General features: G+C 30.4%; 1 protein-coding gene across 1 annotated transcript in view; it reads right to left on the bottom strand.

Moving 5' to 3' along the window:
- CDH2_4 (Chromodomain-helicase DNA-binding protein) overlaps positions 1-17922 on the bottom strand; it is a gene marked incomplete at its 5' end in the record, with an annotated part of 60380 nt that overhangs the window by 17118 nt on the left and 25340 nt on the right. Inside the window, one exon of the mRNA XM_012937283.3 lies at positions 1406-2729. Within this exon, the coding sequence (XP_012792737.2) occupies positions 1406-2729 (1324 nt within the window). The remainder of the gene's footprint in view (positions 1-1405; positions 2730-17922) is intronic.

Here is a 17922-nt window from a genome sequence, read left to right as displayed (position 1 = left end):
AAGTAAGTGAGGTTGAAACTAAAATCAGGGGAAAATCAGGTGAGAAAGACCAATTTATTGTTGAATGCCCAATTAAACAATGGTTTAGTAAAAGTTGAAAATTCTACATTAAATACATCATTTGCACATCTTCCTTAAGGTTGTCTCTTAAATGCTTCGTTGTTCCTTCATTCCTGTTGCTTTCTTGATTGCTTTCAGTTTTCTTCTCTCTTCTCTTCTTTTCAATCTTCTTAATCTTCTACTTCTAGACATTTTACTTCCGACTGGTATTACATACCACTTATATCTGCAAACATAAGTAGTGTTCACTGCGTTACAACTGCTTCAACTGATATTATTAAAACTAATGGTATTAATATTATTATAATTAGTAGTATAATAAATGTAAGTTGTCTTGAGTAGTAGTAAACTAAAAGAGTTAAAAAATCTAAGCAGCATGTTAAATTGATCAGTCTAAGCTTTCAGAGGCAAAGTTAACCTTCATTCATCTACTAACCAAAGCATCTTCTTACAGATCTTGATTCATATTGTTTACTTATTTACTTTGAAATTTGTGTAAACTTCAAGATTTCTTTTAAAAATAAATTTTAATGGTGAATCTGGACAAAAACTAGTCGTCTCATTAATAAGATTAAAAATCTACTATTGTTGTTATTATTACCATCAAAATTATCGTGTTAAGTTGTTCTTTACACATACCATCCACTAGTTAGCTAAATCTAAACAATCAATCAACTAACCAGCTATCTTTATATACATAAATAAACAACATCTTTTTAATATCAACCTTTAGGATAGTTACGAACTTACTGAAATAATAAAAAGTGATAAATAATAATAATTTTACCGATTGAAAACTAACCTAACAGTAAAAAATGAAAGTATACCAATTCAATCACATAGACTAGAGAGTATTCTCACTACCTTTTTTGTTTTGTTTTGAAAGGGACATTGATGAAATTGGCGTCACTATTCCTTTAACTTTTAAATTATTTAATAGCTATCATAAAACACGGATTATTACGATACTATTGCAAATGAATGGTCTATTATTTAATGGTTTGTTTTAAAAATGTATATTATTTCCATTTATGTTAATGAGTTTTAGTAATTATTTTAGTAAGAATCAAATTAATGTAAAATAGACTTATTCTTATGATTATTGGATATATAGTTGATAAGATATGAGTGATGATAGACTAGAAAGAAAAAAAAACATTAATATCACAAAAGAGTTCTGTTTTAGATTGTCAGTGTAACGATTGAACATTATGAAAATCATAATTATTTCAACGAATGATATCAAAAATTTCATTTGAAGAAGTACCTTCAAGAAGTATATGAATATTTTACGGTAATTAAATATCAATAAAATTCCCTAATAAAACTGGTGATAATAACTTACTTTTAGTCGATCCAGTATCAAGAAAGCGTTCTTCAACAGGTTTTAAACGACAGATTGTTCCCGTCTGACTGGCTCGTTTCAAAGTAGATAAGTCATTTAATTTTGTAGGTGAAGGATGAAATGGATGTGTTGAGTTGAACAGTTTATGGGATCGTAATGTATCAGGTTTTTTCGGATCCACTGCAGCCATCATCCACTGATTTTTCTCTGCATTTGATAAAAAGCTTCTTATCATTTTATCCGAATCTGTAGATTGAGGTGGGTGATGAAGATGATTTGGTGAAGGAAAAGTATTTAAACCGCCTTCACCCAATAAATGTTCAGCTCCTGGTGAAAGCAAACCATCAACTTCAAGCATTCCAGAATCTCTAAAGACTTCTTCAAGATGATGTGTATGATTGAGGCTCTGTCTATAAAATCTTGGATTATTTTGTTCACATTGTGTTGTATTTCGTTGAGTACATGCACCACAGCGTAGAAATAAAATAGCTAATATGAGTATTAACGATATTACCAGTGTTACAGCGACCATAATTACAATTACAATTAGATCATTTTCTAAATAAGTTCCATGTCCAACAACTGTGTTCTTCTGTCTATCATGTTCACTAACTCCAACATTGTCACCGTCATTTTCACTCAATAAATAGGCGCTTGCTTGTGATAAATAACGAAAAATATCAATTTGTAAAACCCTATGATTAACTTTAGCTGGATGACCACGATCACTTGCTTCTAATACTAATTTAATCGATCCAACATCATCTATGTTCATTGATCGACCAACATAAATTGCACCACTTATGGAATCCAGTTCAAACAAGTTACCAACATTATGTGATGGGACATATCTCATGTCTGTTTTTGGGACAATTTGTACATTACTATTAATAGTATTATCTAGACGTGTTGATGGGCTGGTCATTATTGTCCTATCTACTATATTAGGCATATTGGACATAAAACTAGTTTGAACAAGTCGATAAATAACTTCACCATTCTCATTTTCATCTAGATCCTCAGCAATTAATTGAGCTACACGATAACCGACTGGTTCATTAATGGTTAAATTTATAATCTGATGATTATGCGCTGGAAATATCCATTGTGGTGAATTATCATTAACATCGATCAAATGTATATGAACCTGTGTCGAAGATGATAATGTAGGGAGTCCAGAATCCATAGCAACTAAGTAGAAATTATAAGCTGGTATTTTTTCTCTATCCAAATTACCACGTGCCACATAAATATAACCCTTAGTTGATACACGAAATTCATGAATTACTTGACCTTCTATTTGTGGTTTAATGACGTAATGTATCTGTGGGAAAGGTGAAGAAGAAATAAAAATTATTCCATATATTTATTGAGTATTTGAATGTAAACGAAGTTAAATGATACTAAATTGTTTTTTAAGGATTGTTTTAACAGAAAGTGGATATTAGCTTAAGAAGTATTAAAAATTAAGACTTTTGTCTCTACCATACTATAACCCATCAAGATTCTAGGTTCAATATAGAGGTAACTATAAGCTGTACATTTTAATGTTATTACAGGTTTGTACAGAAATCTATTTTTATACATATCAAATTTCTTCAGTGTACTAATTCTATGCCTAAAATCAAGAGGTCTAATCAAATACTACAAACAACCTGGTTAATGTAAAGAATAAACGAACTTCTATTTTCTCAATACTAAATATCGTCAAGTCAAGACCGTTATACCTGCCTAATAATTACTAATTCATTTTCTTACAAAAGACTAGTCCATAATGTACGATAGCTTAAGGTATATTCGAAAATGAGATTATTTATTAAATAAAATTAAAAGAGAAAAAATTATTAAGTAACTATATGTTTCCAGTGCTATCAGTTTTACTTAAGCTGCATTCATGCTATGATGAGAACAAGATAGATTAAACTGAAAATTTCAAGTCACTATAGTTGTTTAAAACATGTTAAAAATTCACTTTGTAACCAATGCATTTTATAAAAAATGATAGGGGGGGTATATTGTGTCGAACTCTATTAATTGTCAGATATAAACAGTTTTGTTGTGTTTCTTAATCAAAATTCATATTATAGCTTAATTTGAATCATTGTCCAAGTATTTAAGTATGTACCAAAGAATGGATAAAGTAAAAACTGAATTAAACAATCTGTGTTTTAGCTAAATGTTTCTATATTTTGATAGAAATATCATTTTGAATGCAGTATTAGGAAAAAGAATTAAACATTTAAATAATATTACATAAAGATGTCTACTGGATTATTCATTTTAAACGCATGTCATGCAGTAAGTAACACTGATTCATAATTAAAAGTTATAAAACATGAAGTTCAGCGAATGGATCTCTTTTCAACGAATTTATTACCAAGCTGCACAATCGTATATATATAAATAAATAAATTTCTTCGTATTACGTAATCTAGTAATATAATCTTTCTATTGCGTCATCTTGGTTATTCGTGTTTACATTTCTTCACGGAATTAGTACTTTAACAAAAATTTTCATATATATATATATATATATATATATATATATATATATATATACGATTGTATAGTTTGATAATAAATTCGTTGAAAAGTGATCCCTCCGTCGAGCTTCGTGTTTCTAACAATGATATCAATTACTATTTTGGTATAATCGAACAATTTTTGTCATTAACTAATAAAAATTAACTTTTCGTATATTTCTACTTGTAATTGCTTAATTGTTTCATTTTCTAAGAATGTTTTCTGTTCTCTTTTTTCTTAGACATTCTGTAAAAGGCTTCAATTAAAACATCATTACTGGTTTAAGCATTGATAGTATAAAATTCACAGTGAAACAATTTGTGAAAACATAAATTATCGTTTCTCCCTTTTATAAATTTTATTATTCATAACTGAAAAATAATTCAATCGAAAAAAAATCTATAAAACTAGACTTCGTTATTCTTTTTTGTGTGGTAAATCAATCATTAATGTATGTATCTAACTAGATAAACAAATGAACAAAATATCAGTTTTTCAATGGTTTTTTATAGGATAAAACTGTCTAATTAAATAGTTGATTAAACAAATAAAATCATTCGAATCAAGAATGTGAAAGATAAATCCTTTTTTATCTTTTTTTTGGAACTTTTTTTGTATGTGATAATGAAGATATGAATTTCTTCAAATTATATATTTTCAGGAGGGGTTTTGTGGAGATTTTCGAAATTTCACTGATTGACTTCAAGAGATACTCCTGGAGTTCTAGTGAGAAGCCGTTACCAGTGGAGTTCAACCAGGTCTGTTGTGAAATATCGACTCACTGAAGACAATGGTGTACGGTGGCGCAACTTCCTGGATTGGTTGAAGTTAGACTTTAACACCATTGGATGCCGGCTCGGTGGTCTAGTTGGTTAAGCGCCTGGCGCGAAACTGGGAGGTCCTAGGTTCGAGTTCCGCGGTGTGCGCGATCGTGGATGCGCGCTGCTGAGGAGTCATATACTGGGGCGAAACGGTCGTCCAGTGCTCCCAGGTTTTCCATGGTGCTCTAGCTTCAATTGACTCATGATTTCAATCAGTGAAATTACATATTTCTTAGTAAAATAAAGAAAAATATATGCTGAAATTTTATTTAATAGTTAAGATCATGAGTCAATTGAAGTTAGATTACCACGAAAAGCCTAGAAGCATTAGACAGCCATTTCGTTCTATTGTGAGATTCTTCAACAGTGTGCATCCACGATCGTCCATTGTTTCCAAATGAATTTCAATTGACTCTTAACTACTGAATTACTATAATTGTAGTGAATAAGAACATGAGTGGGGACAACCGAATGTATTTAAACACGAAATTACAGAATATCTCACTAAAATCTGAGAACCATACAGTAAATACTTAATTTACATAATATCAATCCATTATCTTACACTTGACTTTTTCTTTTGCAAATATCGGTCCATCGTCTCAGATTTTATTGTTCTTGCATTTACATATCAATTGCTTTCCGTTCTAGTTCTTCCCTTCTTGATCTCAATGTTCTCCGACTAGACATTATATTCCTGACACTCATCATATACTACTTATGTCCATATAAGTAACTTACACCACATTATATCCACAAAATCCCTTGTTCATATACTGAAAGTTTACGAGTTTTCATTTTGCGATAAAACTAATAATGTGAATTAGAAATTTTCCATAACAACTAAAAATTTCTTTTTCAATTGATGTGAGTGTGTATCTAAATAATTCATTTATGATATACAAACGAAAAGTTTTTTAGAAGCGATTCCAATCAATAGTTATTGAACGATTATTGAAAATAGGGTAACATATTGGATATCACTTTTTATTTTTTAATTTTATTTTAAAAGAGAACTGAACATTCTTGACTGCTCTAGTGTATTTGCTAGCGAGTATAGACTGAGTGTTATCAATGAGAACATTCGGATGTTTAAAAAAATAGAGATAAATAATGCAATAAAAATGAATGAATTCAGAGTAATTTAAACAAACTACAAAAAAAACATTTATTCAGTTCTTTAAACTATACAAGTTGTAATTTTTAGTGCGTGATAAGTTCATTCTGCTTTTCAAGTTATAAGAAAAGTGTATCATTTAAATATTCGTAGGCCTATTCTTTATTAATATATGCCCCCAAAATGCCCTGGTACGGCCGAGGGTGGGGAGAGTCCGCTCTCCCTCTCCAAATGCTCTCACATGGCCACGCGTATGTAGCCTCTGCCAGGGAAGTCCTACTCACTGCCGTCTCGCGAAGGGGGTGTTGTTTACGAAATTGAGAGGACGAAAAGCGAATGTCTGGCACTTTAACCGGGTTGGTGGACATGGAGAGTCCACATAGGGGAGTTGGAAAACCCTGATTCTAAACCAACAGTGCACATGGGCTCCAGTATTTTGAAGGAACAAATGGCGTATGAACCAATCGTCGGTCGCCGGCTACCATGTGACTGCATCTCCTTACGTTGCTCCACTGTCTTGTGGACCAGACCTTCAGGTTGAAGACTCCGAGTGTGGCCCCCTAAGAAAACCACATGCTTCGGTTTGGGCACCCGGGCAGTATCACAGCCCTCACACATTTCAAATGAGATTTGTGTGGCGCCTATGTATTTGGTGCCTCCTTGTACCGATATCTATGTGTTAAAATAAATAAATACATATGGTCTGTAATTTATGTAAATTTATTTACTAATTGATAACGTTAGTGTAAGTTTTTTTAAATATTTTAAATACCATCATTTAACTATTCTTAATGACTAAATAAAAAACGTAAAATTACATTGACAAATTGATTAGATACTCGAATTGATTGTCTGTGAGTAAAGATTAAAAAAAAAGAGTTTAAGTGTCAGTAAGGAATCAAAAATGTGGTAATTGTTAGAAATATAAAAGAGGGTACATTTGAAGTAAATTTTATGGTCAAGATAAAGGAAATGTTTGTACATAATTTCTTCCGATTACAGAGGTCAGGTTTATTTAAACGAATTTCTATAGGTTCGGCTATGTGTAAGAGGTGACTTCTGGAAGCATTAGGTAAACTGAATGTTATTTTATATTGTAATTTTGAATGGTACATTTGAATTGACTTGACGGGTCGAATCGACTGAAATTGCAAGGGTAGAGCTTTTTACTATTCTTCTTTGTACTTAGTTCAGCCATGAAGTCTAATATTCTGAAGTACGGTGGTGGACTTGTCTCATAGTGCTCTCAGTGTAACTGGCTTTACTTGAGAAGCGAAACTGATAAATACACATTAAGGTGGAGGTATATATAAGTTTATTGTTGTTTCAGAAGATAAATATTAGTTGGTCCAATAAAAAACAAATTAATCTAGCTCTACTCAGGGATCTACTTACACAACAAGTGACAGACTGATTGAACGTCATCTTTGAATTGCAATATAATGACCATACGTTTTTTGGTGTTATTGGCAACCTTGTTTTGGTTTCCGCTCTAGACATATGGTCTGTTTGGAACGCTTTTTTGCTTAGTAGCTTACAGATGATCCTAAGCTCCTCTGAGACAGATTTTTTGAGGGGATAACATTAACTCTGTGAGCCAAACAGTCACCTAGTTTTTATACTATGAAACGAGGTCGGAATGCAAAATTGTACAATAATAATACTGAGACGAGATACGGAGTAAAATGAAATGAAGTTCCTCCTCGCCTAAGTCATATTTTTTATGAATAATTATCTTTAACAAAACAGGTCTAGATAGCTAAAATTGTACTGGATTATTCAGTATAAGCCGCGTACATAGAAGTTTTAACTTAGTTTGTCAGTGAGATTCATAGAAAACAGAGGTTTATCTTAATTGTGTCTTGGCTAATCACAAAGTTAAACGATCGCATAAGATTGAGTGATAAAAAATTTCAGCGTTGAGTCTGCAGGGGCAATAAAACGTTTCTCAGCCCCAGACAAATCAACCATCAAGTTGAACCACTTATGTGTTAAATGAAAGATCAACGATCGTTAGACAGATTATCGAATATCATCAAAGATGACTAGCGGCGACTAATCAATTACACACCATGGACTGGCCGATGGTCGCACTCTTTCTTCAGCTTATTCTTACCAATATATTTCTTTGATAACGTCATGTTTGTCCTATCGTCATCAATGTAGTCAAAGTATCTGAATACCACGAAAGGGTAATCCACGTACGGTATTAACCAAGAGGTATGACCTTTATGTAATTTAAAAGGTCACACAATTTTTGTCCAACTCGAGTAGACCGAGACCATCCATATAGATCACCAATATTGGTGATTTATAAGTCACATTCAGAATCGTTAACTTATTGGACTAAAATACAAGTACGTGGAATTTTATGTCATGATTTTTGAAATGATTATATCATGTGGGCTAAAGATTGATGAACAATTAAGAATTTTTCATGGAAAGATGGTAAAGTGGAGACAAACCTATGGAATGTTAAGGTTATGCCGAAATGGTACTACTTACTAAGTGAGGAATTACTCTACAATCATTACAGATCTAACCAATTATTCACTGTTCAAATGTAATAATCTCTTAGTCGACTAAACTTTCAGTTGACTAAATCCAAACACCTTAAGTAATTTATGATTTCATGTTAGAGACGTTAACGTCCGCTATTGATCATATAAGAATCAAATAAATGATCATTTATTCAGTATTTAAATTACATCGTTGTGATTGGAGCACTTCACTAGTGTATATTTAACTTAATAAGGAAGGAGTGAGAAATCTTTGATTGGCTTGTGATCTTAATTTCCACTGCTGATTAATGATATTATCATTTGCGCTGATTGAAAACTTAGTGGCAAATAATGTATTACCTAATTATTGATGGTGATTAAATTCTTTCGTGATATTTCTAAATTGATTGCTAGACGATATTACCAAACATTGCTGTACGATTTGTTTGAAACTATGTGGTTAAAAGCAATTGACCGGTGTACCTTCCTTGTTATTTCCTTTCACCTGTGTTCTAAAGAACTATCTTATGAGGAAATTAATGGTTACCCATATGAGTCACTACAGTACTTTCAGTGACAGCTGTCTAATCCTAAGGTTATTGCTAGGATAAAATAAATATTCTCTTCTGTAATATTTTCTAAAGTCAATCTTAATACTGACTAATTAGAACATATTTGAGTTTATTTAACAGATGAATTAGGAACAAGGTATTCTCTTTATCTTTTATTATTTTGTTTGTGAATTAAATCGTATTTAGTCCTATGAGATGAAGATTATTCATGTAGAACTTATTCACTATTAACTATATATTCAAGTTAAAATATAGATCCACTTAATAAAATATTACCATTACTTCACCTCAAAAAATTCAAAAATTCAAAAATTAAGATAGATAATACAATCATTTGTAAATGCAATTTAGCTTAGAATTTGTTATTCCAAACATTCTGTATTATTTTAACATTAAAAATTATTATGTATTTAATTGACTTGAGAGTCAATGAAATATCGAAACGTATTCATTGTAGTTATGGCCAGTTTTTAATTGTCCAAGCCATAGAACTTATAATGAGGTTTATTACTTCACGAGTATAGTGAAGAAATTCAATTAATGTGTAAGTCATAAAGAAGGAAAATGGATCAAAATTATCTTTTTACTTTTCTGTGATAACATCCTAGTAAAAGCATAGTCTTCATAACACATTATGATTGAAATCAAATTCACTAACAAATTCAATTATATTTAATGATTATTTCACTATTCTTCTCAGCAAATTTAAATTTTTAGTAGTTTTAACGCTAGACCTACCTTGTGAAATCAGTCTATAGATGAACACTGTTAAAGAAATTACGATGTGATTCTGTTAGTATTCATTTGAATCATTCATTAAGTTTAATCTGTTTTTATTAATATTTAAAGTCAATAAGATGAGCGTTAAAGTGAGTTAGCCATTAATACAGTGGATGAGTTAATTTAAATTTTCATTCATTTCATTAGAATCTTTTAATTTACCATTGAAATATCGAGATTTTTAAACATTTCCAAAGTTTAATAGTTGAATTCATGAGTCAATTAAAGCTAGACTACCATAGAAAACCTGTAAGCACTGGACGGCTGTTTCTTCCTGGTATGCCACTTCTTAGGAGTGCGCATCTACGATCTCGCGTCGCGAGATTCAAACCCAAGACCCATTGGTCTCACACGCGAACGTTTACCCTTTAGATCACTGAATTGGTATCCAAAGGTGTTAATGTCTAGCTTCAACAAATCAAAAGTTCATTTGACTTTTTGTGTCCATAGTTTAATGTAGTAAAAATGTTTCTGATCTCAGTCATAGTCACTGTTGTTACTTTTATCCCACTTAGCCTATATAAATGTTTTAAAATTCGTTAATGATGATATCATTATACTAGATAATCTTTAGTATTTCATCTACTTAAACATTTATCAGTAGTTAAGATAAATGATAGAATTTTTCTTATTTGTCATATATATTTCTATTATATTCATTTGTATGTTGATTTATTTACGTGTCTATACATTTATTATTTTTATATATTTTCATAACCAAACCAATAGACACACATGTGTTCATCTACTTAAGTACATATTCAGACATCCACAAAGAAAAAAAAACGCGAATGTATTGGCTTAGATACAAAAATAATGGAAATTTTTACTCATTAGATTATGATGAATTATTTTAGTTAATGTGAATAACAAGTTCCAAAAGATATGAGAATAAGAATAGTAATAATAAACATATCAGAATAAAAAAGTTTCTTTTAATTCACTTCTCATAAGTCTATCGAAAATTTTGTTCTGTTTCATTGAATTTTATGAAAATGAATTTATTTATTTATTTTTTTCTTGTTCAAGTTTATAGTGTGATGTTTTGGTCGTTACGAATTGTAGTCAACATCACACTAAATGATGACAGAATTGAGAAAAGATTAAAAATATAGAGTTGAAGAGAAAACCAATAAGGGACAAAGAATATATAACAGAATAAAGGGAAGAAGTGGAAGAAGAAGAAGAAGAAGAAGAAGAAGGGAAGGGAATATTTTAGGGTTCAGTGAAAAATGTTTTTTATTTTTTTATTTTTTAAAGGAGGATATATAAAGACAGTTTGAATTTTTGGTCTATATGCACAAATTGATTCTATCGAAGAAGATTAATGAACTCCGAATGTCATCATGATTAAAGAATCAGACAAATTTTATGGCTTTTTGGCGTGTACATAAAATTTGTCCTCTCTCTATATTTTTAAGTTTATATATATATATATATATATATATATATATATATATATATATATATATATATATTCATATTCTGTTTTGAAGATGGTTAGTTTAGGGATTTTGATAAAATTAGATTGTGACAGTATGTGAGTATTTTCTCAGGATGAATTAAAATTATATATTTCTCTTCAGTCGTATTTTAACACTTGGTAAATGAATACAAGTTGTGGCTATGGTCTAATTGTATGGTAATGCAGTCTTTTAGTTAGTCTTTGTGATGCTTTCTTTATTAAGACAAAGGTATATAGGATATTTGGTACTTCTCAATAATAACAAGTTAAGAGGTTTGTCGACATATTACAGAATGTTTCAACTGATTAGCTATTATATCAAAATGAAAGCCGTTATGAGACAGAATGTAGAAAATAGTGTTTAAATATTCATATTAAAAAAAAACTGGGAAACATTTTGTCTACTTAGTATTACAAAAATCTCAACTGTCTTTTCTGAATCAAATCACTTTGTATTATGTAATAGGTACTACTAAAACAACCTACTATGTAATGATCACTTTGATAATCATTATGCTTGAACAAATATATTTATCTGCAATAATATTAGTTAATATTAGGTTTACATTTAAAACGTATTACCATTCTTTGTTCTATTATACAGCACTAGCTCTTTTACTGTTTAACTGTCTCATTTCCCATATTGAGCTGACACTTTTATATACAATTCTTAAAAAAAGCTTTCAATCAACCGTAAAGGTGTTACTCTGTATATAGACTGATCTTGTTCTATGTGTATCAAATTTCAAGAACTTAGTGATATGATAAGGAATTGAGGCTTATCTTGGTAATCGAACTCATATTTATTAATTGGATATTTAGTCGAGCTCTTAAATGTTTCCTCTTCTGAAGAAGCGACTTACAACTGTTGAAACGTCAGAAACTCAATTTTATGTTCATTAAGTTATGATAATCATGTTACTTTTTATCATTTTGGTCAGTCCTCCAAATACTTAGTTTCTTTTGAATCTTCTGATGGTTAATATGATGCTCAAAAGTAACATGAATATAGGTATTTTTGAGGATCAGATATTATGATTGTGTTGGTCAGGGTTTGTAAGATAGAAGTTAGCTCTACTGTAAATGGATATAAAATATCTAGTAAACGACATTTTAATGATGATAACTGTAGGTGGAAAAAGAGGTGACCGGACTTTGAAAAAGGTTACATTTTGAGGTTTTCAATGGTAGTCTAACATTAGTCCATTCATGATCTTAATCAAAACTCAACAATCTTCATAACCGTATACTGATAATTATCTTGCTCACTAGTGATTGGCATAAAGATGGATTTCCTGGAGTTCTGGTAAGAAGCCGTGACCAGTGGAATTCACTAACGACGATGGATGACGATCGCGCAATATCATGGATTGGTTAAAGTCAGACATTAACACCATCTCATACCGGCTCAGTGTTCTAGAGGTTAGGCGTTCACGCGAGAGGCTGAGGGTCCTGGGTTCGAGTCTTTTGGTGAAGGGTCGCAGATGCTCACTGCTGGGGAATCCCATACTAGGACAGAACAGCTGACCAGTGCTTCCAGGTTCTTAATTTTTGGTTAATATTGACCCATTAATGATACTAATCTAAGCTCAGTAATATCCACAACTATTAACTGATAAATCATTTATTTTAATAAGTTATTATAAAAAGCAACGGTCATTTTAGAGGTGTTGTGTTTTCTGACCTGGATGATTTAATTCAAAGTGTTCACAAATGAGAGAATTTTATCAAGAAGCAAGCTTCCACAGAAGAACGATTATATTTTCTCTTTGAATGTCCAAGTCAGTATGTTCTGTATATACAGTTAGCTAATCTTATTTTCAATAAGATAAACACAAATTATTCAGATCACATAACATAACACCTCCAATATCGTCATCCTGATCTACGAATATTTTTGATTACCGGAAAGTCCCTTATACAAAATTTTTGATTCTAGCTAATGTTAAAAAAAGTATTTACATTGAAATAAACTGAAACCTGAATATAAATTAATGATAAGTTATAATTTTTAAATAACTCAGTAAAAATTATGAAATATAATCTACAAAATCTAGTTAACTCTGCCCTCTGTCTCTGTAGTTCATTGTATTTTGGTCAAAGTTACTCAAATCTACATTAGTTGGTCACGTGATAGTTATTCAGATATTGTACGATATCCCATCTTTGATTATCAAAGCAGTAATCAAGCTATTCAATGGAAGCCAACTAAGGAAAAACATCAGCGTTCAATCGTTCACATCTACACACATATTGACGTTTAATAACTAGTAGCACGACATCATGTTAACTCAACTCATAAAACAAACAACACGGATGCACAACGATTCTCTCCTACACTAATATGTCATACTTAGCAAACTGTCCTAACATCAACTCTAAACCAACTCAATGTTATTTTAGTTATCTCGTTACAATAATTAGTATATGATTAGTAATATTGAGAATGGAGATAATAATCAACCTGTTTCTTTGTTTCATGTTAACATTTCATATTCACTTAGCAATCATCAATGACCTCAGTGTGTTCATCACAGTATGATGTGTTTTCAGGTCATACATACGCAACATCTTCACCATCATTATTTGTATATTTCTACTGACAACGAAGACTCCCATTTCGTTGTTTTGTTTGTGTGTATAATTAAATAATTAGATGTAGGAAAAAGAGAACGTGACGAAAGTAATAACAACAATGGAAACAATGAGGATAGACTGTTATTGTCTTTGTTATTTTCCAACTGAGAAAGTGAACTATTCAACAGGATGAGTTAGTTCAAATGAAATGATCTTAAAATGACCTGATCATCATATTGTATATTTTAATCATTTACAGTTGTCTAAATTGAACATCATGTTTTTTTTGTTGCAGTTGGACTGGTGCTTCGTGAACAAATCTCATCAATGAATGACTATAGTTTTTGTTATCGTTGCCAGTGAGTCATTGTTATTACTAGGTAGGAATAGAAATCTCAGTTGCATTATAGCGTTATGAGTCACAGTTATAGTGCAAAATGTAAAATATATACAAATTAAAGCACTTTGTTGCTATTTGTCCAAGTTTTCTTAAGTCAGAACAAATGCAGATTTAATATTATATACCTTATCTACTCGATTTCTACCTACTTATAACGAAATGATTAGTTACTCTTCATTTATAATTTGTGAAGAAGTTTAAATTACTTTACATTTACCATCCATAGACACGAAAACTTCATTTTTAGGTTGTTGTAACTAATTCTAACAGTAAGTGTCAACCTAAATTTCGTGATGATCAACAGTTATAAGAAATATTTATCTACAAATTCAAAAATATTTTACACTATCAAAACTAAAGTATTTTCCGTTATTAGAATGATTTGAAAGGTCTTCAGTTAATACAAAAATACCACAGTGATTACCATAATAAATGAAAGTTCTCAGTGTTAATCAACTACATATATACTAACCTGCATGGGATGAAAACTTTAAAACTCTGAACAGCTCAAGAAATTTACTTATCGAGTGCATCATTACGCCCTGATTAAGTATTTGTTTACATTTCAATAAAAAGACGATGATTTATATTATATCAAACATATCAATATCTTAGATGACAATGTTCATCTAAAATAAAGATTCTCAATAGCCGATATTGCTTAGGAATAACTAATTCATAATCGATTTTCTAAAATTTAAAACTATATAACTTGTAGACTTTCATCTTAACAATTTCATTGTCATATGTCTGTAAAAAGGTCTAAGGTTCTTAAGTCAAATTCCTAAGTTGTATCGTATGGGGTCTTAAAATGGCGATTTTGTGTTCATGGGATACGATAGTAGCCTCAGAAACAGTGAATGCCATTAAACTATTGAATGAATAGTTTAGTACCCATGAACATTTTGCAAAGCAGTCGTGTAACCAAAGCGTGGTGATTAGTGTACTGGATATCATTTCTAATGATGTAAACAATAGTCTAAGTAAAATGATTTGTATGATAAAGACAATGAATCTGTCTAATGTTTTTGTGGCCTAGTGAAATTAGAAGATATACAATGAAGTCTCCAGTTTGCCAAGCAGCAGAAGAATGAAACAAACTTCTCTTGCTTCTCGATTGTTTCAAAATATTGTTTACATCATAAAGTGGATGTTTACTTAACATTCCAATTTATAAAACGTCTAAAAATCATTTGTACATCCTATTTCTACAGTCAAGTATTTTATTGGTACTTTACTTCAGCAACACGGATTATGAAGTAACATTGTGTTAATCAAATATCAAACAGAGAAAAGTATTAAATTAACAAACGAAAATTGTGATAAATTTATAAATCTAGAAAAGGAGTCGTTTTTACGGCAAAGTTAACGAATGTTAATTACTACTGGAGATTGAAAACAATTTTGTTTAGTGTAAATGAACCAACAAGCAAGTGTTATACTTAATTAGATTGTCAGTACAAAGAGTAAATCTTCTGTCACAGATTTGATTGATTGATTTGTGTTACATTTTTAGATTTATTAATCATCATTACTTAATGATGCATCCCATTACTTTATTGCTCTAGTAATTGCCTATTTTAAATTATATACTAGGCATCAAAGAGCAATAAAATAACTAATAAAGAGATAGTCAAGAAGTTACGTTTTGTTTGTTAAGTATCCTAATATTACTCGGATAAATATATACAGTTCTTGTATGATTGATAAACAGTGATTACCTGTAAGATAATTTTTAAATCTTCTTATAATATCCGAACACTTTAAACACGGTAATGATTAATTTTATGCTTAGTGGAAATATATATTCCGTTGACTCGACCTTAGCGTTTAACTGATACTTTTCACCTAATGTTTACAGTTACTCTAATGACCTTAAAACATATTTATTCTGACCATATCAGACATAATATTTTTAATTGTAAATGGAGTCAGATTGACAGATTATTTAATTTAGAAAAGTAGTTCATACTATGTGAGAACGTTTATAAAAAAAGATACTTGATAAATGATGCTATCATGATACTTTTGTTTACTCACACTGACCTCGTTTGCATGAAAAATAAATAAATACAATTCATTTACATAGATGAATAGGTGTAACCGAAAAAAATTGATAGTATGTGTCCAGGCATGATATCATGATGATATATTAGCATAAATGCTTTCATTAAGATGTGAAGGGAAATTTCAGATAATGCTCAATATCAATTCATACTTACATCAGTGTGACACATTCGCACTCAACATTACATTTACAGTTTTAATGTATTCTGTAGATTCACATTCAGTATTACAAACAATGTAGCAGCATTTTCAAACAAATTTAATCTCTCCCCTTTATTCATAATATCTATCAAAATTATTCGGTTTGTTTTGTCACTTACACACATCCAGATTGTTGACCAATTATGAGACAAAAGAACAAAAGCAGAACAGATTACTAACTGTAAAGAATGGTGATGTGATGTGGTGAATCTTTCGAAATACAATGTGTATAACTAAATTTTGACAAACACAAAACTCTCAAAGTGAAGTATGAATTGTTTCAAGTACACTTTGACTAATATTCTACAATCATTTTCTTTATATACTTACTGTTAACATGTGAAGTAGTATAGCTGATGTGATATTTGATGGAACTATCAGTGTGTTTGTATATTATTAGAAGAATAATCCATACATTGTACTGATGGGGTGAATGATTCTGTAGTTGAGTTGATGTAATTTCCAATGAAATTATCATAATGAATATGTAAACAGAATTTGTTTAATAGTGGAAATTCTTGTACGGAAGAAAGAAAAAATTGTTCCTTCTCTAATTATTCTTGTATTTGTAATTATTTATATAAATAATCTACGTATCGTTTATTGTACTTCAATAAATCGATTAGAATTGATTGTTATTCTGAACACACATTATTGTGACCAATGTAACCTCTTTTAAACCCATTAAACAATTTTATTACGTTAGTAAATAATATTTTCTATTAGAGAATCATTGAGAGACATTTACACATTTCAGTCAACATGTCAATTTTATTTTTGTTCTTGTATTTTATACGAAATAAAACAGGCCGTTGTATTAATTTTTCTTTGTCTTATTTGTAAAGTTTTCGAGAATTTCAACAATATTCTTTGAATAGATGAAGCATCAACTATTAGTTTGAAAATATTTCAATTTTTATGATTCAATGGACAAATAAACCGAAAGTTATCTCGATAGTGTAATAAGATGACGAAGATTATCAGAACTATGCGATGTATTAGTGTAATACATTTTGAACAATCTGACCACACATATACTTGTTAAAAACATTTATCTATAAAAATAAAAGGTCAACTAGACTAGAAATGGAGGGTAAGAAGAGACTAGTATGATAAAGAAGTAATATGAAAACAATTTGAAACCTCATCACTGGATAATAAGCTGATATTACCAGGGTAGGTTTAAGGTGGGAATAGACTGTTTTTGAATGCACAAAGGGGGTTGGAATTTTCGTATGGCTAAGGCTACAATAAACCTTAGTATACTCTCTTTTACACTTTTCGTACAACATCACAAAAGTCGAGTTAAGATCAATCCTATGACATCCATCATCCTCTATTGCCAAACACATGACTGAAACAGGACACATTATTTCTTTATTATCATTGTCACCTCTTACCTTCCATTTCTAGTCTAGTTGATCTTTTACTTTTATGTATAAATGTTCTTAACAAGTACATTATTGTCATCAGAATGTTCGAAATGTATAACA

The sequence above is a fragment of the Schistosoma haematobium genome, chromosome 3, assembly GCF_000699445.3.
Source record: "Schistosoma haematobium chromosome 3, whole genome shotgun sequence".
Taxonomy (NCBI): Eukaryota; Metazoa; Platyhelminthes; class Trematoda; order Strigeidida; family Schistosomatidae; genus Schistosoma; species Schistosoma haematobium.
This window is presented reverse-complemented; position numbering and strand designations above follow the sequence as displayed.